The sequence below is a fragment of the Quercus suber genome, unplaced genomic scaffold (genome assembly GCF_002906115.3).
Source record: "Quercus suber isolate HL8 unplaced genomic scaffold, Cork oak 2.0 scaffold_506, whole genome shotgun sequence".
In the NCBI taxonomy this organism is placed as follows: Eukaryota; Viridiplantae; Streptophyta; class Magnoliopsida; order Fagales; family Fagaceae; genus Quercus; species Quercus suber.
The window spans coordinates 536,435-559,581 of NW_027069955.1; the positions used below are offsets into that span (position 1 = coordinate 536,435).

General features: G+C 34.3%; 2 protein-coding genes across 2 annotated transcripts; one reads left to right on the top strand and one right to left on the bottom strand.

Annotated features, from left to right (window-relative positions):
* The first annotated feature begins 4,216 nt into the window (after nucleotides 1–4,216).
* On the top strand, nucleotides 4,217–10,775 carry LOC112003426 (NADP-dependent malic enzyme). Its single transcript, XM_024035613.2, has 20 exons — nucleotides 4,217–4,261; nucleotides 4,679–4,884; nucleotides 5,814–5,934; nucleotides 6,029–6,103; nucleotides 6,687–6,838; nucleotides 6,917–7,022; nucleotides 7,154–7,219; nucleotides 7,940–8,035; nucleotides 8,152–8,223; nucleotides 8,328–8,411; nucleotides 8,505–8,603; nucleotides 8,925–8,972; nucleotides 9,053–9,106; nucleotides 9,216–9,314; nucleotides 9,405–9,494; nucleotides 9,579–9,656; nucleotides 9,796–9,870; nucleotides 9,961–10,051; nucleotides 10,233–10,361; nucleotides 10,442–10,775. Exons 1-20 carry the CDS (start codon nucleotides 4,232–4,234, stop codon nucleotides 10,528–10,530), a joined length of 1,860 nt encoding a protein of 619 aa, XP_023891381.2. The 5' UTR covers nucleotides 4,217–4,231; the 3' UTR covers nucleotides 10,531–10,775.
* Nucleotides 10,776–11,627: 852 nt separating this feature from the next.
* On the bottom strand, nucleotides 11,628–19,833 carry LOC112003431 (uncharacterized). Its single transcript, XM_065763435.1, has 10 exons — nucleotides 19,643–19,833; nucleotides 19,210–19,283; nucleotides 19,032–19,109; nucleotides 18,286–18,398; nucleotides 18,113–18,178; nucleotides 17,816–17,917; nucleotides 17,133–17,700; nucleotides 16,278–16,483; nucleotides 16,000–16,163; nucleotides 11,628–11,983 (listed from the first exon to the last, which is right to left on the bottom strand). Exons 1-10 carry the CDS (start codon nucleotides 19,771–19,773, stop codon nucleotides 11,851–11,853), a joined length of 1,635 nt encoding a protein of 544 aa, XP_065619507.1. The 5' UTR covers nucleotides 19,774–19,833; the 3' UTR covers nucleotides 11,628–11,850.
* Between the last annotated feature and the right edge of the window lie 3,314 nt (nucleotides 19,834–23,147).

Genomic DNA, 23,147 nt, shown 5'->3' on the forward strand with positions numbered 1-23,147 from the left:
TTCGAAAGTTTTGTAACCCAATTAACATATTTTAATATTTCCAATAAAAAAATTTCAAAGTTTAAATGAGAGAGAGAGAGAGAGAGAGAGAGAGAATTAAGTTCAAGTTACAGTATAACTCTAAACGATATTACACCACTTAATAACTTATTATTAGATGCAAATTTTGACAAATCTACTGTTAGATTACATTATATTCATATACTCTCCATGCTTACAAAATTTTACGGTGATCAATGATCAATAGTCATATTATCAATTAATTGTTTAAAAATACTTCATAAAAGATGAATTTATGGATCACATGGTAAATAACGTTCGATTGGTATAAAAATCGGCATGCAAGTTAAGCACATATAAAACATGTAATTCAATGGTGAAATTCTTAAAATATAAATTTAATAAAAAGTTATTAGGTAGTATAATATTACTTATAGTTATATCAAGTATAATTTGAATCAAACTCTCATATATATATATATATATGAGTTGTTTAAGGTGAAGTACATAAATAAACTAAAAAGTACATGATTGTGTAGTATAGATTTTAGCCAGATTCTTTCTCTAGGGGGAAAAAAGTTTAGGTCTGTCATCTCATTTTCTTTAAAGTATAAAGTTTTACATGTTTTTATTTTTTTTTTATAATAAAAAAATTTTGGTTGAACATTTAGCATTTAAGAAAGTATTGTCATTGCAAGTCGCAACTCTTCAAATTCAACTCTCTTATTTGTTTCTATTAAAAAAAAATTAAATTAAATTGTTGAAAGTTTTGTAACTTAATTGATATATATTAATATTTTCAATAAAAATATTTAAAGTTTAAATTATCTCTCACCCAATATTAGAATTATATATATAACTATGATTTGTTTAAGGAGAAGTACATGAATAAACTAAAAAGGCATTGACAGGTTGGGGTGGAAATGAATTCAATAACAACTCCATATTAATATGGACTCTATATATGTACATTGCACTTTTGACATAAAGAGTAAGTTGTTCGTTATTTATGCCCTTCAATATTGAATAGACTCGTAAGATAAGGACGGGTTTGGGTCTGAAACCGAAAATTTGAAGATTGAAAAATGGTTTGCGTCCACCAAAAGTAGAGAAAGATTTTTAGAAAGTGCTTAAAATATGGTCTTAGTCAAAAAGCCCCACAAAGAGCAGGGTGAGAATGACCAGGTCCTGGTCTTCTTGCATTGTAGGTTGCAGTTGATTTCAATGAGTTCTACTAGTCAGAGTCACCAACAACTACAGCCCACCAACATAACGTGGAAGATAAAATTAGAACAAAAGGTTGTTAATGACTCACAGAAGAGTCATAATTAAGATCACTTGACAATATCTGAAAACTCTGATTTTTTTTTTTTTTTTTTTTTTTTTGGCCTACCAGAATCATAGTCTGAATTAGTATATTGATGAGTGGCACAGTTTTTTTTTTTTTCTTTGTGAAGATGAGGGCATTAGTTTAAGCATGAATATTATTGCTGGTTTTAAAAGTCAATACTGCATCATTTCCGGTGCAAAATATGTAGCCATTATAAAAGGGGCACGGTAAATTTCAATTTCTCTAATGATTAATTTATATTAAAATAATTTGAAAATAATGGCTTGATTAAAGTATACAAATATACATTTTTTTTTTTTATCGATGAAAATCATGGGCTTAAGTCTTGTTAATATAATTGAGTACAATTTTTTTTTTTTTTTTTAATATCAAAATTCATCACATAATTAAGTAACTTGTTGGATTAAATCTCTTTCCTTTTTTCTATTATAAATCCAAATTATCATATATTGTAAAATATTCATAGCAAAGAATAATTCCAAAAAATATACATATAAATCTCTTGATTGCAAATCAATACATCTAAGATGAAATTTCTCTTCGATTAGCTTAGAACCAAGTCCCGAAACCAATATCGTCAATGTTTTTCAAGGCCGTACGTGTTAGGTCATTAATCAAAGGTCGTATATTAAAAGTTAAAACAGCAAAGCAAGCTAGGCTAGCTAGTCCATTCACATACAAAATGGCATAAGGGGGGTCCCCTGTGAATAATACTAGTAATCATAAATATCACTATATGAGCACTAAAATAAGGTCGGTTTGTGGCTACCAGTTTCTCTTAACTTTTTTGAGAAGGAAAGTTTCTCTTAACTTTGTGCAACGCCATTACAACAACGACAATAATCCATTGGTTTGGTCATACCGCGTGTTGCGGCCTGTCCTTTAACTCGACAGGCATGATAAGACCCATGCTGAAGATTTAGAAATGGCCGAAGTTGATTCATTCATAATTAAGGGTTTGGCTTGCGAACCTAACTCAAGATCTCTAAGATGCAGAGGACAGAAAAATAAGCACTAAAATTAGGATTACGTTTGCGGCAATTTTTTTTTTTTTTTTTGTTATTACAACTTTTTACAAAGCTTATTAAAAAATTTCTAAAAATAGTTCTTAGAGCATCCGATAACTTTTTCCTTACTATATATATCATGTTTGGTTATTACTAGAGTTAGGTACATGTTTGAAATTATTATTGTGCTTGTTTCTAATGTATTCTCAAATATCAAAATACTTCCTAACTCCAATTTAGTGCAATTGGAATATAAGTATTATAAGTTGTATATGATAATTTCATCATGTAACTTAATATAAGTACCTTAAAATTATCAACTTTATTATGAGTAAAACCCAATAACCAAATTTTAAGAAAAATTTAAAATACCATTCCAATTAAAACACAATTACATTTGAAAAAAGTTTCTTTATTTATTTTGGATTATTTTCTAATCATGATTTTTTTTTGAAAATTTAAATTTTTATGATGTGCATTAATCATGTAACTTCAAATAATTTTTGTATTTCTTATATTGATCATCTATTTTATTATTTAATTTTAATAAAAATAATACAATAACTTTCATAATTTATATATGATTCTTGATTAAGACGTATAATACATGGATAATATAAATTTAGACTTGACATGCATTCAATTCATCTTGTAACTTGAAGTGATTTTTTTTTCTTTTTTTATTATCTTTTTTGTTTTATAATTCGATAATTACAACCGGAGGAAAGAAGATTTGAATTCTAATTGTTTCTATTGAAAACACCAAAAAATACTAATTATTTAAGCTATAAGAGTACTCTAGGCATCATCTATTTCATTATTAAATTAAATAAATATTCTTCATAATTTTAATTGATTATTGATTAAGTCCTACAATACATGGATAATATAGAGAAAGAGAGAGAGAGAGAGAGAGAGAGAGAGAACAATATTTCCCAAATGAGAATAGAATATCAACGAAATATTTATAGAAAAAACAGTAATGAAATCTTTCTGTTTTAATTTTTTTTTTTTTCCATTAAAAGTCTAGAAAGAAAGCTTTTTATTTTGGTGAGTACCCAAATATCACAAAAATAGAATTGAGAACTCTATGGTAGGTTGGGTTGCCCACCTTAAAGTTCTCAATTCTGTTTTGCCCACCTTTTAACACAACATCCATTTGAATCAATATTATTGAATAGGACTCCAAAATATGCATCTAAGCCTAGCCTAAGCCATATCCAATCTGAACGTAAATACCCTATGGAGGTTCAAAAACATAATTTCAAAAATCATCTTTCTTACTGATCATGTAAATAGGCATGTTTTTTTGTTGTATTTTGAGAGTAGCCAATAAGTGCTTAAGAACTTATATATAGCCTTTAATCTAGAGATTTGTAGAATGACAGATTTTTCTTGTATCACACGGAAGAAATAATGATAATAATAATTAACAAAGGAAGTTAAGATGTCAATAAAAAAAAAAATCTGGCCGATTGAATTAAATACCCGAAATCTTAATTAACCTAGCAATTAGTAGCAACAAAGTAAGAAAGTCTAAAGGTTGACCAGCAGATCATCCGTGGCACTATCTTCACCGTACACGTGTCAACACATCCCCAGCCACCACCCCACACCATATCTACCCGTAAAAGTATTTCGCGGGATATTTAAAGTAACAGCGAGAGACACGGATTAAGAAAATATAGGACATGAAAATGAATGTTTTTTTTTTTTTTTCCTTTAACAATATTAAATTTTTCACTCCTTAATTTTCTCTCTCTTTCTCTCTCTCTACAAACGCGGAGCCGAGACTCAGTTTCTCTCTCTAAAAACAACGCGGATTCAGTGACTACTATATTCTTTGCCTGCCATTCAAACACGTTCCTACATTATGATACCGTTGAACAGAAGCAATATTCTGGTACGAAACAATGTGAACACGATGTAACTTTTTTTGGTATAATAATTTCATTTCTCTCTTGACAATCTCATTTTCTAAAAAAGAAAAAGAAAAAAATCTACTACTACTACTACTATAAACTATTAAAGATCTTCTGGATTCGTTTTAAATAATATTTATACACGTGGTGGTGGTAGTCCACGTTGTTTTTTTTTTTTTCTCTTTGACGAATGAAACAAACCCAAGTCGTGTTTTTCAACCCTATACGCAATACCGTCACCAGAAACAGGAAAAGGAAGCCTATAAAAATAGGGTTTGGTTTCTTGGTTTTGAACATAAGCAAACTGTTTTTTGGTTTCTGGGTGTTTTGTTTTTTTTTGGTTTTGTTTTGTTGAGACTTGAGAGCATATATATCTATATATATTGTGCTATTTGCAGAAAGCTGTGGGTGTTGAAAGAAGGAGAGTAGTGAGGAAATTTTTTGTTGCATTGATGGAGAAGACAGTAACAATGAACGGTGGTGATTATTCAGTGGTGGAAGAAGAAGGTAAGGCTGGTTTTGGAGGGGGTGTTGAGGACGTGTATGGTGAGGATAGTGCCACGGAAGATCAGCTTGTTACTCCCTGGACCGTCTCTGTTGCTAGGTGAGACATGATGAGAATACTGAGACCACACACAACACAGATTGAGATTATTAACTTTTATTTGTTTGTATGTACTTTATTTTGTATAATTTTTATATAGCTTTTTAAAAAAAAAAAAAAAATTGGCTGTATATTCTGTATTGTCTCCACATTGTGTGTGGTTTTGAAGTTCATTTTGATTTTTTTTTTTCCTTGATGCTTTGTAAATTCTGCTTAGTTTTCTTTTCTTTATTAGAAAGTCCGTTTCCTTTTTCCAAAAAAAAAAAAAAAATTATTTTATTTTAATAATTAGCTTTTGTTTCTTTGTTTATTTAGGCTTTCTATACGTGTAGGAGTTTTTTTTTTTTTGAAGAGATACGTGTAGGAGTTTGGTGGTAAAGCTTTTATTAATTTATTATTATTGTTGTTTTCTGGATCTTTTTTACCATTTAGAAATTACATTTGAAATTTCTGATGGTCAAGTGATAGAATAGAATAGACTAATAAAGTATATATAATTACATGTAAGACACAAAGTGCCTTTTTCTATTTTGTCCGATGCAGCATTAATTTCCAAAGAACAAAGCTAAATACAGGCCTAATTAATTACGGTTATTGTTAAATTTTTGCTGTTTCATTTAATGGTTTTTTTTTTGGGTCTGAATCAAATAGTTATACCTTCTTACCCTTTTAAAAGAAAAAGAAAAAGAAAAAGAAAAAAAAAATGTGTTCATTTCACATGGTTTTCCTTTCAATTTTCTTCCAATTGTATAGACTAGCCGGTTACAATGGCTTGTTTGTTCCTTCATTGAACTTTTTTTTCTCTGTTCCTCTTTGGCACTTTTATTTCTTGGTTGCTGAAACCATTTTTGTAGGTAATGGTATTATATCCCAAAACAATTAGCTTTGCAGAATTTGGAATTTTTTTATAAGCATTATTTGTGTTACAGTGGATACACCTTGCTGCGGGATCCACACCACAACAAAGGGCTTGGCTTCAATGAGAAAGAGAGAGATGCTCATTACTTGCGTGGCCTTCTCCCTCCGGCAGTGTTCACTCAGGAGCTTCAGGTTACTTGACTACAGTTAGTTTATGCTAATTAGGAAATTTGTGCTTGCTAATTTGCTAATTTGTACTTATTACTGTTACATTTATGGTGTTTAGGAAAAGAAGTTAATGCATAATCTTCGAAAATATGATGTTCCATTGCATAGGTACATGGCCATGATGGATCTTCAGGTAATTGTTCACCTGCCTAATTTACATTGGTTTCTAAAGGGTTATTTATTTATGGAAAATTCTTAGTTTATATTGTACACTTTTTGCAAATGTGTATATATAACATTGCACACATTTTGTGTATCTAAAATATAAGTTTACATTGTTAGTACAATTTTAACCTATAAAAGTCATTTATTTATTTGATAATTTGATAGTTAGGGAGGGGGATTTGAACCCTGTACCTTTTGGTTGGAAACACTAAGAATGTGACGGTTGAGTTACACGACTTTTGGTTTAAATATATTTGAGATAATGAACTTTTGAAAGGATTCTCTTTTGTTTTTTTGTTTTGGTATTAGTCCAAATTCCATCACAGAAGGGTTTCTATTGGTCAATTGTAAACGCATCCGTTGTTCATATACTCTTTAGAAGAAGTTGGAGTATTCCACATGCCTCTGAATAGATGAAATTTTGATAAAATATAGGTCATTTAAAATCTGATATGCTTTTGAGTGTTGCTAATCCTGATTGATGTGGTGAAACCAATATCTTAAGTATCTACTACTGAAGCTTTCTAGTGCAATTTGATTTTATTGTACAGGAGAGAAATGAAAGGCTGTTTTACAAGCTTCTGATAGATAATGTTGAGGAACTGCTTCCAGTTGTGTACACTCCAACTGTTGGTGAGGCTTGCCAGAAATATGGGAGTATTTTCAGTCGTCCCCAGGGCCTTTACATCAGTTTGAAAGAGAAGTATACTTTCTGAATGCATTTCTGTTTTTAATCCTCTGCATAGCATTGAAGCAGATAATGAATGATTCAAATTTTCAGGGGGAAGATTCTTGAAGTCTTGAAAAATTGGCCAGAGAAGAGTATTCAAGTTATTGTTGTGACTGATGGTGAGCGTATATTGGGGCTTGGGGATCTTGGCTGCCAGGTATGGCATGTCTAGTTCAGTTTGAATTTCAATCTGTATGGATAAATCATGGAACTCATAGTCACCATTTCTTATCTCATAGTTGAGTTTACAATCAACTTCTTTGACATGATCATTTTGATTTTCTTCAGGGAATGGGAATTCCTGTTGGAAAACTTTCTTTATATACAGCACTAGGAGGAATTCGTCCTTCAGCAGTAAGCACCATTCTAACTGCTCTCTTTTTGGTTTAATGGACTTTTACAAAGTTTCTTCTTATGTTCCTTTAATTTATCAACAAAGACTTCTAGTATTATGACTTTAAACTTAAGGTTCTTGGTGTTATTTATAGCAATATGCTTTTGTTTTAAAATAAGCTCTTTATAATACTCAAATACTTCATCAATCATTACCAAATATGTCCTTTGCAGCATAATAAGTTGCAAGTGAATTAGATGCAGCAAAAATATCACAAATAGGTTTGAATTAATTTCATAATTTAAATATTTCTTTCTCAAATTTCAAATTCTTCCTAACAAGGTCAGATAACAGTTCCACCCTAATGCGCTGGTGGGTGAGGTCTTGTGGGATGTGAGTTACTTAGCAAAGATGTGAGAGTTACTTAGCAAAAGAAAAGGTTCCCATATCCTAAATTTGTTTATGTCTTCTTGTATAATTGGGCCCAAAGTTGGTGGGTTATGGCCACACTTTTGTCACATGGTGATTACAATTTCATAAATTCCTCTTCTGAAGACTTGAAGTTAAATACACTTTTGTCACATGGTGATTACTATTTCATAAATTCCTCTTCTGAAGACTTGAAGTTAAATGCCTTGCAAGTTGGACCTAGATTAGTTATTTCATCAACAGCTTGACCAAGTAATAGAGTGGTCCGCTATTGTTGCTGATAATTTACCATCTGTATTTATTGTCTGCAGTGCTTGCCTGTAACTATTGATGTCGGTACAAACAATGAGCAGCTGTTGAAGGATGAGTTTTACATTGGTCTTAGGCACAAGAGGGCAACTGGGCAGGTTTTAAAATATTCTTGTCTTCTTCCTTTGACTGCAATATGTTTAACTATTGTAAAAACTATTTTGAAATATGTAAATTATGTTTTATTGAGATAGTTTTTCACTTTTTGATTCAGGAATATGCTGAGCTTCTTGATGAGTTCATGAATGCAGTTAAACAGAACTATGGGGAGAAAGTTCTAGTTCAGGTCTATATCATTATAACGAACTAATTCTTTTAGTGTTCTGAACTTCTGAGTTGTTTCATATGATTGCATTTTTTCCTAATACATAACCTTTTTTTTTTCCTCAGTTCGAAGATTTTGCTAACCATAATGCATTTGAGCTGCTGTCACGATACCGCTCAACTCATCTTGTCTTTAATGATGATATACAGGTAAGATGTTCAAAAACTTTTTAAATGTTGGTCATTTTATTTTCAATTTGGTGAATATTTTTCTAAAATGTGATTTCTTTCAATTTGATTCAGGGTACAGCATCTGTAGTGTTAGCAGGACTTATTGCAGCTCTGAAATTAGTTGGTGGAACCTTAGCTGACCACACTTTCTTATTCCTGGGTGCTGGAGAAGTAAGGCTCAAACACATTTGCTTTTAGAGATTTCCTTTTTGTCTTTCCTTCATTTTTCTTTCATTGGTGAAACTAAGATCAATTTAAAAGCTATAATTCCAATGTCCTGCACTTTGATACATCTTGCTGAGTCTACCTACTTTAGTCTCCATCTCAGTTCAAGCACCTTCTAACTTGATGAGTCCATGCTTGCTTCATTGATCCTATTTTCTAATGTGTACATACAGATGCATAGATAGATACCATCTATTCTTGTTTATGTTCATATGTACTCTATCCAATTGGCTGTTCTTTCTCACTGTTGTCTCTTTTCTATTGAAGGCTGGAACTGGCATAGCAGAGCTTATAGCACTTGAGATTTCAAAACAGGTATTAATTTCTCCATCGTATCATTTTTTTATTTTCTTCAGTAAAGCATTTGTGATTAATATGATTTATTTTCTTCACAGACAAAAGCTCCATTGGAAGAAACACGCAAGAAGATTTGGCTTGTGGACTCAAGGGTAATAAAAACCTGATCCGACTTCCATGCTTGGAAAAGAAAAATAGCTTCTACAATATTTTTTAAAGTTCTTTTAGTCACTTATAACTGGTGTGTTAACTTGGTTGCAGGGACTGATTGTTAGCTCCCGTAAGGAGTCACTTCAGCACTTTAAGAAGCCATGGGCTCATGAGCATGAACCTGTTAAGGCGCTCTTAGATGCTGTCAAGGTATGAAAACTGTCTTGGATAATGCTACATGTCTATAAAAGGAATACCTTATAAAGAATTTTTTCCTTACATTACATTCCAATTTATCAGGCAATCAAGCCAACAGTGCTGATAGGATCCTCAGGAGTAGGAAAGACTTTTACAAAGGAGGTGGTTGAGGCCATGTCATCCTTTAATAAGGTTCTCTCAGCCGCTCCATATAATATATTTATTTTGATATCTGATAGTAAGAATCTGACAGTGATGTCTGTGATTGGCTTGTAGAAACCTCTCATTCTTGCTCTCTCCAACCCAACTTCACAATCTGAGTGTACAGCTGAAGAAGCTTATACATGGAGTAAGGTAAAACTATATTTCTTTTTTCTTTGGTTTTTAATTCAAGACACCTCATTTCTTGCATATGGTGTGGATATTATGGCTAAATAAACTAGCATTACACTTTTTTGACCATCTGTCACCTTTGTCCTCTATCAATATGCAGGGTCGAGCAATCTTTGCTAGTGGAAGCCCATTTGACCCTGTTGAGTATGATGGGAAAGTTTTTGTGCCTGGCCAGGTTCTAGACTAATTATGTTATTGTATATGATCCTATTTGCCTGAAATTTACAGGGATATTATGGGCTTACTTCTTATTCATTTCATTCAGGCCAACAATGCTTACATCTTTCCTGGTTTCGGTTTGGGTTTGATCATCTCTGGTGCAATTCGGGTGCATGATGACATGCTTTTGGCAGCCTGTAAGCACATTTAAAGAATTATAAAATTATAACTTGATGATGCATATACTTGTTTGAAAATTTTCAGTGTAATACCTGATAAGGAAACATGCTTCTTCACTGTTTTTCTTCTTTCCTCTTTGTCATTTGTTTTGTATGAATCTTAATGGTTTAACTACTTCCATCTTTTCCATTGTAACAGCGGAAGCTTTGGCTGTGCAAGTGGGACAAGAAAACTTCGATAAGGGATTGATTTACCCACCATTCACCAATATCAGAAAGATATCAGCTCACATTGCTGCTAAAGTCGCTGCTAAGGCATACGAACTTGGTGAGTTTCTTTCTGATATGTTCAGGTCATAAAAGATGCCTTCAACTTTTTAATAATGCTATACTGTAATTGCTTTCCAGGTCTTGCTTCTCGTCTCCCTCGTCCGAAGGATCTTGTTAAGTATGCAGAGAGCTGCATGTACAGCCCAATCTACCGCAGCTATCGTTAAAATTCCTGCACTTTGTAATCTGCAACCTCTCCGACTTTCAAGTTTTGTCCTTTTCTCTTTTCTTTATTGGTTTTTCTTTAGTCTTCTAGTTCATAAATTATAGTTAGTCACTATGTTGATCTCGGGACTGAAAATTTTCTTTTATCCATTTTCATTTTAAGAGGGAGAGATTTCAATGTTTTCAAACTCCGTATCTAATGAATAATATTCATATATCAGAAGGATTCATTATACTCTGATGCCAATTGACTGGTGTGTGTGTGCGCGCGGCGTGTTGCACAAACTTTAGATGAGTGCTGTTCCATTATGTTTTGAAAATAAAACTTCTGTTCTTTTTAAGAGTGACGGTGGTTTATATGATATTAGCAAAAAAAATTTAAAAAAAATTAAAACGTTGGTTTCTACTTTCTATTATGATTCCTGTCTAATTTCTCACACAATACTGTGACTAATACATCTGAAAAACTACCAACTTTAGTTGGTGTTGCAAAGACATTCTTACTGCGTCAAGCCGTCAAACTTGAATCAATTTTTTTCGTGAAATTTAAGCAGTTTACACTAGTTTTAGCTTGATTCTGCATTTAAACCTGTTCCTAGAAAAAATTATGTCCAAAAGTAATGGCAAATATCAGTTTCTGAATGTTACGGGCGGAAAGTGTAATGGCACCACGAATAACCCCAACCCATATCTGACCCAAAAAGGAGGAAGGAAAAACCAAAAAAAGTATTCTGACATATAATAGATGTATCACCGACTCAAATTTGACACTAGCAATCTTGATCCTAGATATACATGTTTGGGACAATATCCTCACGTTAATGAAAGCCACAATTTTCAGTCGCTTTTTAAAAACTTGATGATGCGTAAGCCAAATTTGACAGATCAATATTGATTGATCATGATTTAATGCTATTAGAGGACTTTGATTCTATTAATTTTTATTTCCATATTAGATGCAATCTCGTTATGAGTTTGTTTTCTCTCCATGTTAAATGTAATTTGATATCAAAAGGGCCAATATCTCGCTATTGTACACAGTAGACTATTTACCCTTTGAGAGTTCATCGTGCCTGCTTGTTACCATGAAAAACTACCATTTATCTCAAAAGCTTAAACTATTAACCATTCTAACAAAATACATGTTTGCTGACACACAAACCATTGTACACAGTAGCCTATTTACCCTTTGAGAGTTCATTGTGCCTGCCTGTTACCATGAAAAACTATAATTTATCTCAAAAGCTTAAACTATTCATCATTCTAACAAAATACATGTTTGCCGACACACAAGCCATATACACCTAAAAATTTACGTGTTACTACATGTCATCCGCAACTTGAGAGCTCTTAATCCCCCAAAATGATCTAGGCTTCAACTTCTTGTTTGTGGCTGTAAATAACCACCCCATAAAAATTTCACAAGCGACACAGTTAGTGATCGTCCATGCATACCTGCAAAAAATCAATAAATTTCCAGTTTAGCTACTCAGGCTACACTGACTTCAGAAGAGTTGCATCAGAACTAAACCACAGATTACTTCAACACACATTAGCTTAAAATAGCAAGCAAAAGCTTACAAGATTCGGGAAATTAACCACACAATAAACTGCCATACACAGTACCATATTCTTTGAGGTCTGAAGAAAATATTTTCATAAATATAATTAAACAGTTGCAAATTACTCATGGAAGTTGCAGACAATTTTTTATTTGCTTTAAGTATTTCACACCTTGTTTATCCCAGACTAATAATAAAATATTTTATATTTTGTTATCATGATGTACTTCCTCCTGTGGTTATCTTACCTTACACTGTTAGTTTCCAAATTACCTACAACTGCAAACAATTTCTAATCCCAGCAAATGATGTCTTTACCAAGTATTCTCTAAATCATTATGCACATTGGATACCAAACTTTAAATCAAAAATTGGATACCCAGACAAGCACACACGCAAACTTTAAATCATTATGCACATTGGATACCAGGACTAAGAAAAAGTGATAATAGTATGGGTATCCATGTCAATACATGCAACATCATAAGGTCCCTGGTTGCATCTAACGGTTCCAAGCACACTTTTCATTAGCCCTTTAGCACACAAGCACTTTACTCTTTGGTTTTTAGTATTGATAAATTACACATACACCTAATGGGTTTTGCACCAATGACCTTACCCTCCACCTTGCTCTTACAAGAGGAGGTGTCATTTGAGCTTGAGTTCATTGGTGATATATATATTCTGGATAAGTAGCCACACGATCACTTAACTTGTGAAAGGTGAAATTGCACAAGTCAATATTTTTCAAACAAGTCACATGGACAAAAGAGAATAAAAGAAAATCCCATACCCAGGAAACCAACTGCATTCTGTCTGTGGTAGCCCTCTTAGTGCTAAGCCATTTGCCCTGTAGAGAGTCATTATCTCGTGCACGATACCATGTGGGTTCACATAAGCACCAAGAGGACCTTCACTAGACATGACCAGCATATCACTCCTCCTCGCGATTTCAGTCTGCATCAAAGAAAATTGAAAATGTAGAACAAATAGATGGGCAACTAGAGTCATTGCATCTTTATTTGTGCACGCGCACACACCCAAAGTTTTGAAGCAAGACCATATAATTACCTTACAGATCTTACATCGAATTAGATTGACACTCTCAAGTAACTCAATTTCCCGACGCAATCTATATGAAATCCCATCAATCTCCAGAAGTTCCTGCCTTGTAGATTCAGAAACCGGGATTTTACTGGCAATATAAAATGACAAAAGATCAGGCTTCCTAACAAGACCATCCATACTGGGTGCCCCAACTATCTTTTTCCACATATCTGCAAAATACCAGTACAGAAAGATTAGTGTCATTAAATGAGATTTAAAAACAAGATCCAAACCTAGTTGAGTTAAAGACGATGAACAGGAAGAATCAGATCTAGGCTTCAACTTCTTGTTTGTGGCTGTAAATAACCACCCCATAAAAATTTCACAAGCGACACAGTTAGTGATCGTCCATGCATACCTGCAAAAAATCAATAAATTTCCAGTTTAGCTACTCAGGCTACACTGACTTCAGAAGAGTTGCATCAGAACTAAACCACAGATTACTTCAACACACATTAGCTTAAAATAGCAAGCAAAAGCTTACAAGATTCGGGAAATTAACCACACAATAAACTGCCATACACAGTACCATATTCTTTGAGGTCTGAAGAAAATATTTTCATAAATATAATTAAACAGTTGCAAATTACTCATGGAAGTTGCAGACAATTTTTTATTTGCTTTAAGTATTTCACACCTTGTTTATCCCAGACTAATAATAAAATATTTTATATTTTGTTATCATGATGTACTTCCTCCTGTGGTTATCTTACCTTACACTGTTAGTTTCCAAATTACCTACAACTGCAAACAATTTCTAATCCCAGCAAATGATGTCTTTCCCAAGTATTCTCTTTGTACAAATGTAAAATTCTGCAATAAATTTTCAACTAGGTACTAAGAATTCCAGAAAGACTATCTTCTCAATCTCTTTGAACTTGCTAACTATACCAAATTACCAATGTACATTTTCCAAATCCTCCGGAAACATGTTATCAACTACTCAACCAAAAATACATTTGGATTAGCTTTTTACTGAAAAGATAATTTGCTGAAAGTTAGCAAAAGTACAGTTGTACCTAGAATATTTAACTATTTAAGGCTTTAAAAATGCATGAGCAAATAAATTGGTGAGGAAAAAAAATCCAAACTCATAACAAAGTAGGAAAAATGATCATGCTAATAAGGAAGCTACAAGATGAAAAGTTATGGAGTAATCATATGAGAGAACAAAGGTATACAATGGTAGTACAGTCATAACTCATAAGCATACTCATATTGTAAGAGACCGTATATTTGTGTTGTGATTGGTTGCAGGTTTAAGGCCTAAGGGGCTATCTAAAGAGTCACTGAAACACCATCAATAATAATGTCCTTTTTTCTAAAAAGAAGCCAGAAAAAAGGTGTGGGGGTTGAGCAGAAAAAGCCTCTGAAGTGCCATAACAAAGTAAGAACATGAACAACTTAATTAAAATCCAACATTAGATATTCATCAGAGTTAAGTTCCAAAGGACATTTGGACATTCATTTTCAAATGCAATATGCCCCACCCCACTAGACTTGGACTCAGATATAAGTACCATCAGCTGAAAATCATATCCAGCTGACCAAAATTTAATTCATTATGCACACAAAAACAAAGAACGAGTGCAATTAATAGAGGTAGAGGGGGTGGGGTATCTATGATGCAGCCAGATAAGATTGATTTAATACTACTTCGCTAATTCGTCTATTCAAGATTTAATTGGGGTTGATTCTCCAAAAAAAAAGATTTAATTGGGGTTCAAGTATGAAGTCCAATAGAACTAAAAATTGAGTGGTTTAAAGGTCCAGTTATATTTGTCTAAGGGTTAGAAAAAATTTAATTTGGGTTTGTATTTTAAAAGATATGATGAATTTTGTATTCAGTAGCAAAATTGTAGTTTCTACAATCCTTGTGAATTAGGGATGTTTTGGTAATTTAGTTGAGTCAAGGATATCTTAGGTTTTATTTTCTTTTGAGTCCAAGTCTTTTATTAGTTATTACCTTATTAGGTTTTTAGTTTACTAGTCAAACTATGACTCCTATTAATATTACTCCTATTACCATTAGTACAAGAATGAGTTGTTATATATACATATTTGTGCTCAAACTACTTGAAAAATAGTTGGAGTTGAAAAAAAATACCGAGTGTTTAAGTATTAAGGCACATTGGCCTCATTGTTCTTTTTCCTTCCGTTCTTTCTTTCTGCTCTGTACTGTGTACTGTTCACTATCTTGTTCATAGGTACTACTCATTTGCACAGTTCATGCGCACTGTTCACAGATGTAGAGAAAGTTGATTTCCATTTCTTCTTACCTCTTTCAAACTTAGATAAAATATTATTTTCTCTTCTTTATGAAACCTTTCTTATAAAAAGATATAAAATTTTCTGAACTCTAAATCCACCAATCCTCCTAAATCATAACCCAGACAAGCACACACGCAAACTTTAAATCATTATGCACATTGGATACCAGGACTAAGAAAAAGTGATAATAGAATGGGTATCCATGTCAATACATGCAACATCATAAGGTCCCTGGTTGCATCTAATGGTTCCAAGCACACTTTTCATTAGCCCTTTAGCACACAAGCACTTTACTCTTTGGTTTTTAGTATTGATAATTACACATACACCTAATGGGTTTTGCACCAATGACCTTACCCTCCACCTTGCTCTTACAAGAGGAGGTGTCATTTGAGCTTGAGTTCATTGGTGATATATATATTCTGGATAAGTAGCCACACGATCACTTAACTTGTGAAAGGTGAAATTGCACAAGTCAATATTTTTCAAACAAGTCACATGGACAAAAGAGAATAAAAGAAAATCCCATACCCAGGAAACCAACTGCATTCTGTCTGTGGTAGCCCTCTTAGTGCTAAGCCATTTGCCCTGTAGAGAGTCATTATCTCGTGCACGATACCATGTGGGTTCACATAAGCACCAAGAGGACCTTCACTAGACATGACCAGCATATCACTCCTCCTCGCGATTTCAGTCTGCATCAAAGAAAATTGAAAATGTAGAACAAATAGATGGGCAACTAGAGTCATTGCATCTTTATTTGTGCACGCGCACACACCCAAAGTTTTGAAGCAAGACCATATAATTACCTTACAGATCTTACATCGAATTAGATTGACACTCTCAAGTAACTCAATTTCCCGACGCAATCTATATGAAATCCCATCAATCTCCAGAAGTTCCTGCCTTGTAGATTCAGAAACCGGGATTTTACTGGCAATATAAAATGACAAAAGATCAGGCTTCCTAACAAGACCATCCATACTGGGTGCCCCAACTATCTTTTTCCACATATCTGCAAAATACCAGTACAGAAAGATTAGTGTCATTAAATGAGATTTAAAAACAAGATCCAAACCTAGTTGAGTTAAAGACGATGAACAGGAAGAATCTTCCTGTTCAAAATATCTGAATACTTTATAAGGCAATGCAATATGTAATTTTCCACTTGAACCAAGGAAGAGATAGGAGGATATAGGAACAATGCTTGGAAGTTAAGCATGGCCCAGGGGGAGGGGAAAGGAAGGATTTGAACTAGTGTGGTCTACTAAACTAGTGAGATTTTATCTCTTCTAGAATGATTTATTCTTGGTCATCTAAAATAAATAGGTTGATTCTACAAAATATAACAAAATTTTGCAGATTTTTCCCTTTTCATGGATAACAAACAATTTCATTCTACAAATAGACTACAGTCACATTTAGAAAGGGTTCAGAATGCTTAGAAAGATCAAAACTGAACCATATCAGTGTCCTTTGACTTAAATATTTAAAAACAAGAATGATGACAATACATATCTTATGCTATTAGAATGTATGACCTAAGGTATTTTCACAACGAAGACCTTGCGTTACAATACGCAACCACAGCTGAAGTTAAAATATTAAAACTAATAAATGCTAAAGAGAACACAGGGGCATGAACAAAAGCAAAGTAAAACTACCTGCAGCCCTTTCAGCTAGGCAATAGGAATCATACATACGGTATACCCAGTGGGGCCAGTACGCTCTTGGAACTCTGCGGAACTGGTCGAAATTAATTTTTCTCCTATGCCTGTCTGTCTCTTCTCCTTGACAAGATTGCCTTCCTGATGTGGAACCTAAATCAGCATTTTCAATGTGTTTTTGATGGTTTGAATGCAATGATCCTACGGATTCAGAGTCTTTTAGGAAAGATCTTCCAAACTGTAGGTCTGGCTCGTACAAGAATTTTTCATCATCACTGCTTGTAGATTCATCCATTATATCACACCCATAACAAGAATTAACAGCAGAATGGTGGATGCTCCTTTCTGTAGGGGTGAGTGCACTCTCAAAACTTTCTTCAGAATTTGACTCTGAAACATTGTCCTCATCCCTAGATTGATGCAATTTAGCACGAGAAGCATTCAAAGGCTGGGTACATGAGAGACTATGGCTCCGAAGATTACTTAAAGGTGTCAATTTTCCAAAAGCATCACGTGGAGTCCGTAATGGCTGATCTTCCTGGATAATTTGGACCTCTCCACATGGCTAGAAAGATGAAAATTTTACCCCAAATAAGCCATTACTGTTATAGGCAACCAAAAAGAGGAGGAAATAAAAAGAAAAATAAAGAAACATCATTCAAGCATAATATTATCCTAACTGCCCCTTCCACATCAATCCAGCGTCGCCTTAGACGAAATCTCTGCTGGCCACGAGTAACCACGTTCAGTGAGCCATCCTCTAAACGCCGGTATTGCCGAATCTGTAAAAGTGAGTTTAGCAAATGGATAAGCTATTCCATAAATAATGTGACAAACAATAGAGCCCAAAGATGTAAAACAACCAAAAAAGAATCCCACATATATAAGTGACATCCTCATCAATTGGGAGGGGGAAAAAAGGAAGAAGAAGAAGAAGAAGAAAAGAAAGAATTGGCTGCAAGCTTTTGTAATATAACCTCTGCTGTAGTCCCAATGGTTGCAAACTTTATTCTTGGGTTATCAGGATCCCTGTATACACGGACCTGGAGAAGTTTCAAAACCTCGTCAAAACCTTCAGACAAAAATGCAGGGAAGTAATACATGATAAAGATAAGACCAAGTGAAAATCAGTCGTAAGAAGTTCACCTACCACACCAATAGTATAAGGAACATCAACTTGGGCCAATGCTCTCTCAACAGCAGCTATAAAATTTGGTTGGATAACTCTTAGAGGAAGGGTAGCCTCTGGGAACAAAACAACTCCTGACATATTTCACACAGCAGGTCAAACTTTCTCTTTCAGAAAATATATAGATGATAATTTGGTGCATCAAACACCTCAGCAATCTGACTAGGACGTTAGATCTTAAAACTTGCAAGACTGAGGGTACTTCATTAAACTGCCGTTTAACGCCTATGGGGTTATGAAAACTGATTTAAAACTTATGAATGATACTGCACAAGCCATTACAGAGCATAATGGCACATGAAAGAATAGGGAAAAATAAATATATACACGCATACACACTCACACACAACATGGCGCATGAATGAATAAGGAAAATAATATATATAGACACGCGCACACACATATTTATATTTAGAAAGGCTCAGTAACACAGTATTACACCGGCATCAAATTTCTTTCGAAAATGTTTGCAAAATTGTACTAGAAACTTTAGTTGTTTAAACATCCAACAAAAACTTGAATGCACTTTTTGATTAGCGCTCACCAAAACTATGAAACACAGTTTTCACTTCCTAATATTCCAGATTTTTTTTTCAACTTCACACAACTACAACTTAGCTTGTTCTTTGGACAAAGTTTAATAGCAAGATTGATACCGGAACTGAAAATCAAAACCATTATTGAAAATTTGAATATTAAATACATACCTTCAAGATAAAACAGCGGGAGGTTCAAGACGGCGCTGCCTTCCAAGAAGGCCAACCTACCGTGAGTGTCTTCAACCTCTATTATATGCAACAAGAGATATCATATCACTAAACCATAGATAGTTTCGACGAGCACCAATACACATGTATACATAAAACACAAAAACAATATGCCTACCGCCAAGATATGTATGTAACGAAGCCAAAGATGTGTTGAATGTCATATCACCAGCGCCGCCATAACTGCGATCACTTCAATCCATATCAAAATACGCATAATAATGAGAAATAATCAAAACAACAGTGAAATCAAACTCCAAATTAAACAGAAAAACGCATTCATGCTCACAGTCACCAAAATATGAGTGGATTTAAAAAAAAAAAAAACAATTATTTAATTTTTTGGAAATCAATTCACTATGAATTAATGCTTATATGTTAATGTTACGAAAGTTATCTTGCATTTCCAATTTTTTTTTTTTTTTAAACGAAATCAAAATCAAGCTACGGTTAATTTCAAAGCTACGCAAGAACCCTAAGTCCCATACTATGGAGTATAAACAACATTGTGAAAAAAAAAAAAAAAGAACCGAGAAGAGGGGGGAGATTACGTGGCGTCGAGGTCATCGTCGGATGAGTTGTTGATGTCGTCGACCTCTTCGACCTGCAATTCTTCGAGATCAAGCTCTCGAATCTGCTCCATCTGGTGCCTCTCCATCGCTAATAACCTTTCGTCTTCCATTTCCTACTCTGTTTTGATTTTTGGATTTTTGGTAACGTTTTATTTCTTCTATATACTTCCCCTCCCCTCTACAATACCCCCTCCTACTCTATCGAGTAATCCACCGTATTGTTAATTTCTTTGCCACGTCAGTGATACTGATGCTCTCATATTCTATCTTTTTACTTTACCTGTCGGTAACACCAACAGGTAAAGTAAATAATTGGTCCAGGTGCGGATCATGTTAACAATTTGCAAACTAAATCAAAGTAAATAATTAAATTACAAAGTTTGGCCCACTCAATATATTTAATTGGATATGAATTTTAAAAAATTTATTATTATATTGCATTTTCTTTTTATAACTTTCACGTCTACAAAATTTACAAAAGATTAAAAAATCAGTAGGTATGTTATCAATCAAATATTTAAATTTCAAGTTTTTATTGTCTAAAAATTAGGTATAAAAAATAAGTTTATGAATCAAATAGAAAATAACATTTTATCTACAATAAATTTGACGTGCATGTTAAGAATAAAAAAAAAAAAATGTAAACTAACATTTAGATTTTCAAAATATATAAATATCTAGAACTCATATGATCATATCCCCTACACCCCATTGTCAAATTATACAAAATAAAAATAAAATAAAAAATTGCCAAGGATGGGATTTGGGCTTACTATTGTTGATGATGCGATTCCATCAACAATCTGATTTGATCCATGAACATGCACAAAATGGAACAAAAACAATGAAAACTTGTTGAGGTTTGTTGACAAATGGACTCTCTGATGCCTAAGTTAGTGGACTACTTATATCATAGGTTTTCATACCCAGACCGTTTATTGAATCGTAAAAGAGAGAGGTTCAAGGTTTTTGAGGTCGAACCGAGGTCGAACCGGAATCGAACATTGATGACGTCATAATTAATTTAATAATTATTTAAAAAATAAAAAAATATATTAAATTAGTAAAATTTGAAATTTTAACTAAAATAAGGACAAATAATTTTATATGTATATACACTTAACATTTTTGTTGGAGCTCTTAAGTCATGACAAATCTCATTTGCGTACCTAATAATTTTTATTTTTAATTTTATGAGACCTATAAAATGGTTAAGGTAGAAATTGGTCTACTGCATTGGCCAAGCCTATTTGACAACCCAATCAAAAAAAGTTTTATGCTCAAGCCCATTTGAATAGTCCACTATTTATGCATTATATATATATATATATATAGAGGTTGATCAGCTATATATATAAAAAAAAGAACCGATAAGAGGGGGGAGATTACGTCGCGTCGAGGTCATCGTCGGATGAGTTGTTGATGTCGTCGACCTCTTCGACCTGCAATTCTTCAAGATCAAGCTCTCGAATCTGCTCCATCTGGTGCCTCTCCATCGCTAATAACCTTTCGTCTTCCATTTCCTTCTCTGTTTTGATTTTTGGATTTTTGGTAACGTTTTATTTCTTCTATATACTTCCCCTACCCTCTTAACAATACCCCCTCCTACTCTATCGAGTAATCCACCGTATTGTTAATTTCTTTGCCACGTCAGTGATACTGATGCTCTCATATTCTATCTTTTTACTTTACCTGTCGGTAACAGCAACAGGTAAAGTAAATAATTGGTCCAGGTGCGGATCATGTTAACAATTTGCAAACTAAATCAAAGTAAATAATTAAATTACAAAGTTTGGCCCACTCAATATATTTAATTGGATGTGAATTTTAAAAAATCTATTATTATATTGCATTTTCTTTTCATAACTTTCACATCTACAAAATTTACAAATTATTAAAAAATCAGTAGATATGTTATCTGTAAGGTCTGTTTTTATAGCCTTAGCCCAAAAGAGATGGGTTAAAGACCCAACGAACTCAGAACAATAAATTTGTAAAGAGTGGGTCGAAGGTTTAGGCATTGGCTGGCGTTCATGAAGCATGAACTCCTTTCTCTTTTATTGAAAAGATACTTAGAACAGTTTACAACTGAGGGATGCTCCTCGGCTCATGGCCGAGGAGACTTTTTTCCCGCTCCACCCCCCAAAAAAGACCTCTCAGGCCTCCCTTTTACATTTTACTCACATTTCTTATATATCCACATCTTCTTCCTCCTGTTGATCATCTATTGGCCTTCCTCCTGACGGCCTATCCCATCAAAGGTCATCTCCGTGCTCAAGTGGTTCGCCCTGATCGATGTCGCCCTGGCAAGGGGTTACATCCCCATTAATGCGGCCAGAGGGGTTAGGTGAATGTATTCAATGCCGAGGTGACGGTTCGCCCAGAGCTTGCCCTTCTCCGTACCGAGGTCTCGGACGACCGAGGATAGGGTCACCCTCGGACCCATCGTGCATCCTCGGCGTGGGCCATTTGGGCTTGGGTTGAAGTGGGCCTCGGCTAATCGATTTTCTGGCTCCACATTATCAATCAAATATTTAAATTTCAAGTTTTTATTGTCTAAAAATTATGTATAAAAAATAAGTTTATGGATCAAATATGTGGGGCCAGGAAGTCATATAGCCGTGGCCCACTCCAAGCCGGGCCCAAATGGCCCAATCCGAGGAAGGATGACTACCCAAGGCCAATTTTGGGAGCAAACTCTTCTTTGGATCCACGCCGAGCATCCCCTCGTCCTCGGCGTACTAATGATAACTGTAGGGGAGGGGGGACAGACCCAGAGCAAGTTGTCACCTCAACACTTAATGCGTTCACCTAACCCTTCTGGCCGCATTAATGGGGATGCAACCCCCGGGCAGGGATACATCGATCAGGGTGAACCACTTGAGCACAGATACGACCTCTGATGGGACAGGCAGCCAGAGGAGAGGCCAATGAACGATCAACAGAAGGAGGAAGAGAGTAATATATAAGGGAGACAAGCAAAATGTATGAGGGGGGTCTTTGGGGGAGTGAAAGGAGGAAAAAAGCCTCCTCGGCCATGGGCCGAGGAGCATCCCCTAGTTGTAAATTGTTCCAAGTATTTCTTCAATAAAAGAAAAAGATGTTCATGCTTCGTGAACGCCGGTCAGCGCCTAAACCTTCAACCCACTCTCTACAAATTCATTGTTCTGGGTTCATGATGTGTGAAGAAACCTTCCCCTCGAAGAGTCTTATATTGGAGATAAATGTTTGTGAGAATTAATTCACGCAGAATTCGAAAGGAGAGTTGTCAACAGTGCTAATTATGAGGCCACCAAATTCCAAGGGGACCGTAGACCGTTGGATTTATGCTAATTCACGAGGACATTAATGAGGGCGTGTCTCGCGCACCGAAACGTCAAGCATGGAACACGAACGGCCAAGGGACGCTTCATAAGTGAAGAAATGGGGGCTCGAACTGGAGGCGAGGTCAACACCATGTGTAAGATCAAAATTCGACTCAAGG